The following is a 7,757-nucleotide window of genomic DNA, read 5'->3' on the forward strand; positions in this document are numbered from 1 at the left end:
TATAAGCTTTCCATTGATGTATGGTTTGTTAGGATAGCACAATATTTGAAAATCTGGAATCTGAGGGTGCAAAAAAAATCTAAATATTGAGAAAATCATCTTTAAAGTTGTCCAAATGAAGTTCTTAGCAATGCATATTACTAATCAAACATTAAGTTTTGATATATTTACGGTAGGAGATTTACTAAATATCTTCATGGAACATGATCTTTACTTAATATCCTAATGATTTTTGGCATAAAAGAAAAATCAATAATTTTGACCCATACAATGTATCTTTGGCTATTGCTGCAAATATCCCCCAGCGACTCAACACTGCTTTTGTGCTGCAGGGTCTCATATGTACAGTTACAGTGCAGGTGTTTGTCAGGCCGGTGTATTAATTGTGGTACTAATTTGTACACAAAAGAAGATATTTTAAAGAACGTTGGTAACCAAACAGCTGCTGCTCCCCATTGATAACTATAGTTTTCTATAGAAGTCAATGGCTACCGTCAACTATTTGGTTCCCAACATTCTTTAAAATATCTTCTTTTATGTTCAACAGAAGACAGAAACTCATACGGGTTTGGAGAGTAAATGATGACAGAATGCATTTTTGGGTGAACTGTCCCTTTAAGAAAAAAAAAAGGAAAAAACTATTATAGCGTAGCCAGGATTTACTAAAACGAGGGAATGAATGAGTAAAATGTGGGAACGGATTCTTAATTCTTGGCCATGATAAATATATTTTTGTTTGCATGTTATGTGTGGGGCTCTGTACAAACCAAACCGAATGAAAAGAGATTTTCTTCAGAAATGTGCTTAGATCATAGTTATTGATGTTTAATTAACTCTAAACTTGTGTTTCAATATACTTAAATAAAATGCCCAGCTCATGAGAGGTGTGGAACGTTGTGAAATAATCAGCAATGCAATTTAGCCAAAACTGTATTTGATCAATTCAATGAAAAAAATATATATATATTAAATAAATAAATAAAAAATCTGGTGTTCTTTAGTTTTTGTGTTAAAAAAAGACAACAAAATTAAGGATAAAAATATATAGGTTATTTTTAAAATAATTTTTTATTTTAAAATATTTTTTTAAATATTTTATTTTATTTTAAAACATTTTATTTTATATAGTGGACAGTATAAAAGAGAATAATTCATCAGATCTAAAAGTAGGAAATGTACTAAGTATTGCATCATGAGATGTTTTAACATAAATCTGATTATTATTATTATTATGTTGAAAACAGCCGAGTAGAATTTTTTCAGGTTTCTTTGATGAATGGAAAGTTCAGAAGAGCAGCATTTATTTGAAATAGAAATCGTTTGTAACATTATAAATGTCTTTATCATCACTTTTGATCAATTTAAAGCATCCTTGCTAAATAAAAGTATTAATTTCTATAATTTCTCCCCCCTCCCCCCCCAAAAAAATACATTGACTCCAAGCTTTTGAATGGTTTAGTGTATAATGTTACAAAAGCTTTTTATTTCAGATAAATGCTGATCTCTGGCTCTTTCTATTCATCAAAGAATCCTGACAAAATTCTACTCAGCTGTTTTCAACATAATAATAATAATAAATGTTTCTTGAGCAGCAGATCAGCATATTATACTGATTTCTGAAGATCATGTGACACTGAAGACTGGAGGAATGATGCTGAAAATACAGCTGCACATCACATCAATACATTACAGTTTAACAGATATTCACATAGAAAACAATTATTTTAAATAGTAAAAATATTTCAGAATATTACTGCTTTTGCTGTATTTCTGCTCAAATAAATGCAGGCTCGGTGAGCAGAAGAGACGTCTTTAAAACACATCTTCCAGTTCAAGAACTTCTGACAGGTAGTGTGTTTGAGGAGACTGTCGGTACCTTGTCCCGGCGGCGTGATGGTGATGGTCTGTCCTGTGAACTCTTCATCGAAATATCTGGTGTCTGTTTCTGAGCTCACCTGCGGTTTGAACGGAGGAACCAGCTGAGGAACACAGAGAAGACGGTCCTCGTCAAGCATTCACACAACACTTCTGCTTCACTACACTGTTAGTGATGTTAACGAAACCTACGACGAAAAATGTTCGTCAACGAAGTTTTCCCCTGATGAAAACGAGACGATAATTAGGTCATGACACGATAACTGAGACTAAATGAACATGCACTATCATTGACTAAAAAAGACGAGACTAAAATGTAGTAGTTGTTGAAAAAAGTGGAGCCACAACATTTCAGACTGCTGTACAAGACTCTATTATACCAGCGTTCGAGTTTGCGGTTGCCAGATATCCAGAGCTCAAATCCCCCAATCAGAGGCGCCGTGACCTGAAAACTAGAGGTCTGCAAGCCCGACGGGGCCCGACACGCTGAGTCCACTCGGGCCGGACTCGGGCCTTTTTTTTTTTTTTACAGATCGGGCTCGGGTCGGAATCGGGCTCATTTAGCTTCTCTCATTTTATTGTGCCATATATGCGCAGAGCATATGAAATATTGTTATATTGATTATATTATAAATATTATACATCGCCTACGCTATACGCAATGCACATACACACGCATTAGCATATAGGTGACAGTTGACCATGCACACAGCATCAGGGAGAAGTGGGGAGTTACTAAAAGTTCCCAATGCTTCAGAAAAGCTGTATTTTGGAAGAGTCTTGATTTGATTACCACGGCAAACAGTGAGTCAATTGGTCATGTGCAGCGCAGAATCTGCAAACATATCCTTGCACATGACAGCAAAAAACGCACGCAATAGGCTAAAGCGTGCCGCAAAGCCCCAGCAAAAGTAATTACCTAATAATTAATGAGATATTTGAATTATTTATTAATAAATTAGTTTTTTTCTGAGTCCGTGTCGCAAAGATGAAGACGACGACCCTGATCCTGAGAAAATGCATCTTTACGGATTGTATAAAATCTGTAAAAAGAGTTTTTGTTTTTGATTCGAATTATTTAGTTTTAAAGTAGTAATTTAAAGCTTTCTATAGATATATTTAGCAAGTTTTAGCACAACGCTTTGTTGATATTGTGAGTGCACACAAATAAAAGTAGACCCTTTACAGTTCCGAGTGATGTACCGTATTGGCCCGAATATAAGACGACCCTGATTATAAGACGACCCCCCTTTTTCCAGATCTTTACAACACACATTACATGACGTATTTCATGGCACACTCGTTGTATGCGTATTTGGCGCCACCTATTGTTGTGGGTGTATTATTGATATGTCAAAGGCTAGACCACGAATATAAGACGACCGCGTTTTTTCAGATGCATTTCCAAGAAAAAAACATCGTCTTATATTCGGGTCAATATGGTATTACTCTTACCTTTATGAGCAATAATTACGTCATATTTTAAGTTGTTTCCAATGCAAGTGATCGCGCCGGCGCCTCCGTGTCCTGTAAAGCGCGCTTTAGCTCTCCGCACAAACGAATAGATATGCGTCTAATAGCGCACATTTATATAGCCTAGGTAAAACATTTAAACTAACATTGTGATATGCTTGAAATATTTTATATCTACAGATTTTATTTTAGGCAAGTCGTGATTATTTGAGAAGGCTAAATTGATCAAACACAGGCTAAGATCAACTCACTGTCTGCCGCTGGCCGCTTGGTCGTTACTTTAAAAAAAAACTCAAACTTACGTTTAACGAACAAAAAAAATGCTCCAAACGTTTTTCTAAATTAACTTAAACGTTTTTCTAAATTAACTTAATAAAAAAAAAACGAAGCGAAATATAATCACTTTGACATTACATACAAAACTGAACTATTTTAATAGCTGAAACAGCAGTATAAGCTGTTTTGGGAGAAGGTGGGAAAAAAAAGACGGGCTCGGGCCAAGAATTCTGATGAGCTGTTGGACCCGGGCCGGGCTAGGGCCTATATTTCTACTGAAAACACCGACATATAAGTAAGCTAGCGTTCAGCGATCTCCGTTTGAGGTGTTCTGCTTAAATGAAAGTGTCCTTCAGCAGTCTGTGTTCTGTCAGGGATCTCGACTGTATTGTTTGCTGATTGTAACGTTACTTACGCAACCTCTGTGCGGCAATAAGTCTTTTTTGCCGTCGTTTTAAAAGAGAAACATTAATGCAATTTGGAATTACTATTAGGATTTTCTCTGATATAATATTTGAGAGTAGGTTTTTGTTACACCAGCTTTCATAACGTAGACAGAGCGAGTGTATATCCGAAGTCTTTGGTGTTTTTTTAGCCTCTAATTTATATAAATCTGTACACTAACGTTAGACGAGGTGAAATAAACCATGCATACGAGTCGATATTCTATTGATTTGTGCTTATTGGTGAAAGAGCAACTTCTGACGAAATCTAAAAAGACATTTCACAAATAACAACAATCATTGCATTTAGAATTGAGCAAAATAAGCATTTTAAAATCATTTTAACCATTATACAGTAAGACGAAAATATGACGAAAATGTGTAAGTTTCCACTGACTAAAACTAGACTAAAATTCTAAGACATTTAGTCGACTAAAACTAAAACAGGCCAAGTTGACTAAATATGATAAAAACTAAAAGTTACATTTGACACAGATCTAAGACTAAGACTAAATAAAAAAAATAGCTGACAAAATGAACACTAATTCACTACACTGACAAACATATATGCTGTAGGAGCTGTTTCTGTTTAGTGTCTCTATATGATCTGTTTGTGATTCTGTTTTAATGCCACTAGTACTTCTAATGACTTTCAGTGAGCTGTGTGTGTGTGTGTGTGAGTGTGTGTGTGTGAGTGTGTTTGTGTGTGTGTGTGTGTGAGTGTGTGTGTGTGTGTGTGAGTGTGTGTGTGTGTGTGTGAGTGTGTGTGTGTGTGTGTGAGTGTGTGTGTGTGTGTGTGAGTGTGTGTGTGTGAGTGTGTTTGTGTGTGTGTGAGTGTGTGTACGCGTTTTTGTGACAAATGAGGACATAAATGTGTATAATGACAAAGGTATGACAGGTATTACAAGGAGAAGGTGACTTTTCAGGACATTACCCCATGTCCAGACACACACACACACACACACACACACACACAGCCAGACAGACATACACACAGACACAGCCAGACAGACATACACACAGACACACACACACAGACATACACACAGACACACACACACAGACATACTCACAGACACACACACACAGACATACTCACAGACACACACACACAGACATACTCACAGACACACACACACAGACATACTCACAGACACACACACACAGACATACTCACAGACACACACACACAGACATACACACAGACACACACACACAGACACACACAGACAGACACACACACACAGCTTCATCAATACATGATGCAGCATCCTTTCTGCTCACAGGCAGCAAATATTGACTAAACGTGGATGCATTTAAAATATACAGTCAAAATATTAATTAAGTCAGCTTGCACTCTTGCAATTTTCTGTCCAATCAAATGCTCTCTAGAATGAGAATGCCCCTCCCCTGAATTTATTATTATTGATATACTATTACAGTTTTTTTAATGAGTTTTTATTTCAATATTTTAAATTTTATGTTTAATTTTGTGAATTTGTTGTGTGCTTTTGCCATTTTTATAATTATTATTATTATTTCTTTTTTTTTAATATGCCTTTATAGATTTTAGGTTATTTAAATGTCATCATTTTAGTTCATTAACTAAACAAAAATTAGCAAAGTTGCCTGAAATTAATTTAAGTTTATTAAATTTAATTAAGCATTGTGAATCTGTGGTTTTTAGTTCATATACATGCTAAAACATGCACACATTTAAAATATACACTGCAGAAAATGATTTTCTTACTTAGTATTTTGTCTAGTTTTCCAGTACAAAAATCTAAATACATTTACTTGACAAGCGAAATTACAAAAGATATTGAGTCATGTTTTCTGAAATGTTTATAATTAAAACAAAACAAACACATGCCAGTGGGGTCACAAAAATCACAAAAAGATTAAAAAATGTTTTTTATTTGTTTTTAATGGCCAATTTTTCATTTTTATTTTTAGTTATTTTGGTACTATTTTAGTCAATACAATTTTTAAATATTGCCTTGCTACTGTGACTAACTGAAATAAATAAATTATATATATATATATATATATATATATAAAAATATATATAATATAAATTGTGTGAGTGAGTGAGTGAGTGTGCGTGTGTTTGTGTGTGCGCGTGTGTGTTTGCGTGTGTGTGTGTGTGTGTGTGAGTGTCTGTGTGTGTGTGTGTGTGCGGGTCTGTAGCTCTCTGAATGAGTCCTGTTGGTGAGTGAGTGAGTGAGTGTGCGTGTGTTTGTGTGTGCGCGTGTGTGAGGGAGTGAGTGAGTGTGTGTGTGTGTGTGTGCGTGTGTGTGTGTGAGTGAGCGCGTGTGTGTCTGTGTCTGTGTGTGTGTGTGTGTGTCTGTGTGTGTGTGTGTGTCTGTGTCTGTGTGTGTGTGTGTGTGTGTGTGTTATGGGACTCCCGCGGCGGGTCACGGGGAGAGAATGACTCAGTAGTAAGGTGACGCCGCAGAGCTGCTAGAGTTACTGAGTGCTGTCTATTTCCAGCGCCGTGGTCATGTGACTCAGACAGCTGGGCCTGCAGCTGAAGACCAGCACAGCTGTGGAGCCCAGGAGCTCAGGAGCCCGGGAGCCGGCGCTGGTCTTCAGCTGGACTGAGTGAACAGCTGTAAACACGTCCAAACGGCACAGCGCTGATGACAACAGACGCATTTCCATCACAGCGTCAACTCAACTCATAACTCAACAGCACAGCTCCAGACATCAGCGCTGAAAACCGCACACAAAACTAAATACATTTATATAAGTTTTTATTTATAAAAAAAATACATACTTTTTTTTCCCAAGTAATTGTTTATAAGAAATGGTAATGTATTAAAAATAATTAAATAAAGTATTTTTAAATAACAACAATTACATTACAAATTCTCAACTATTTCTATTTATAATTTATATATTATAGAGCTTGACATAGCTAGATCAAATGTATATATTCAATACAGAAATTTCCATGACTTTTAAAAAAAAACTTTAGGTCTAGAAAACTTTTTTAAAAAAAAGAAAAGTTTTTAAAATCCATCATATATCCATATTATTTTAGTATCATTAATATACTATTATAGTTTTTTGTTAATATTATTTTTATATACAAGGTTTTACTTTAAATTTAAAGTTTTAGTTATTTTGTTGTGTGCTCTTTTATTCTTTTTTTAATATGTCACTTTAGTTTTTAATGATTTTTTTATGCATTAGTTTTATTTTTTTATTTTTAGTTATTTTAGGTTACACTAAATCAAAATTAGAAATGTTGCCTTGGCAACTTAGTGAATTAAAATAAGTTTACGTTTTATATTTTATTTTATTTCAAGTAACACATTTTTTTTTTGTTTTAGTTTTAGTTTCATAGTTTTGGTCTTGTAATTACTGATAATAACTCTGGTCAGTGTCATCGCATGATTTCTGTCTGGAAAAGGTTCACGCTGTCTATTTTTCTGGAGTCAGCGGTGCATGTAAAACCCGTTCGGCTCTTTTCTGGCCGGTAGCAGCATTCCAGCTCCACACACACAACAAGCTCATTGTTTACAGCAGAACAACCTGCAACACAGCCCGGGCCCCAATCCAGAGGGGCCACTCGTCGCCATGGCAACACCCCCGTCTCTCGGCCCGGGCTGTGTTGTCATGTCAACATGGGGATTGAACTGAAGTTGCTGGGACGAGGAGAGAGAGAGAGAGAGAGGGAGAGGG

The 7,757-nt window shown here is 35.7% G+C and overlaps 1 protein-coding gene across 1 annotated transcript in view; it reads right to left on the reverse strand.

Annotated features, from left to right (window-relative positions):
• Nucleotides 1-7,757, reverse strand: part of LOC107564028 (RAC-alpha serine/threonine-protein kinase) — a 62,517-nt gene that overhangs the window by 1,964 nt on the left and 52,796 nt on the right. The window contains exons 11-12 of the mRNA XM_016249021.1: nucleotides 6,541-6,706; nucleotides 1,877-2,013 (exon numbers count right to left, since the gene is read on the reverse strand). Coding sequence (XP_016104507.1) covers nucleotides 1,877-2,013; nucleotides 6,541-6,706 — 303 coding nt within the window. The remainder of the gene's footprint in view (nucleotides 1-1,876; nucleotides 2,014-6,540; nucleotides 6,707-7,757) is intronic.

The sequence above is a fragment of the Sinocyclocheilus grahami genome, unplaced genomic scaffold (genome assembly GCF_001515645.1).
Source record: "Sinocyclocheilus grahami isolate Dianchi unplaced genomic scaffold, SAMN03320097.WGS_v1.1 scaffold902.1, whole genome shotgun sequence".
NCBI classification, from domain to species: domain Eukaryota; kingdom Metazoa; phylum Chordata; class Actinopteri; order Cypriniformes; family Cyprinidae; genus Sinocyclocheilus; species Sinocyclocheilus grahami.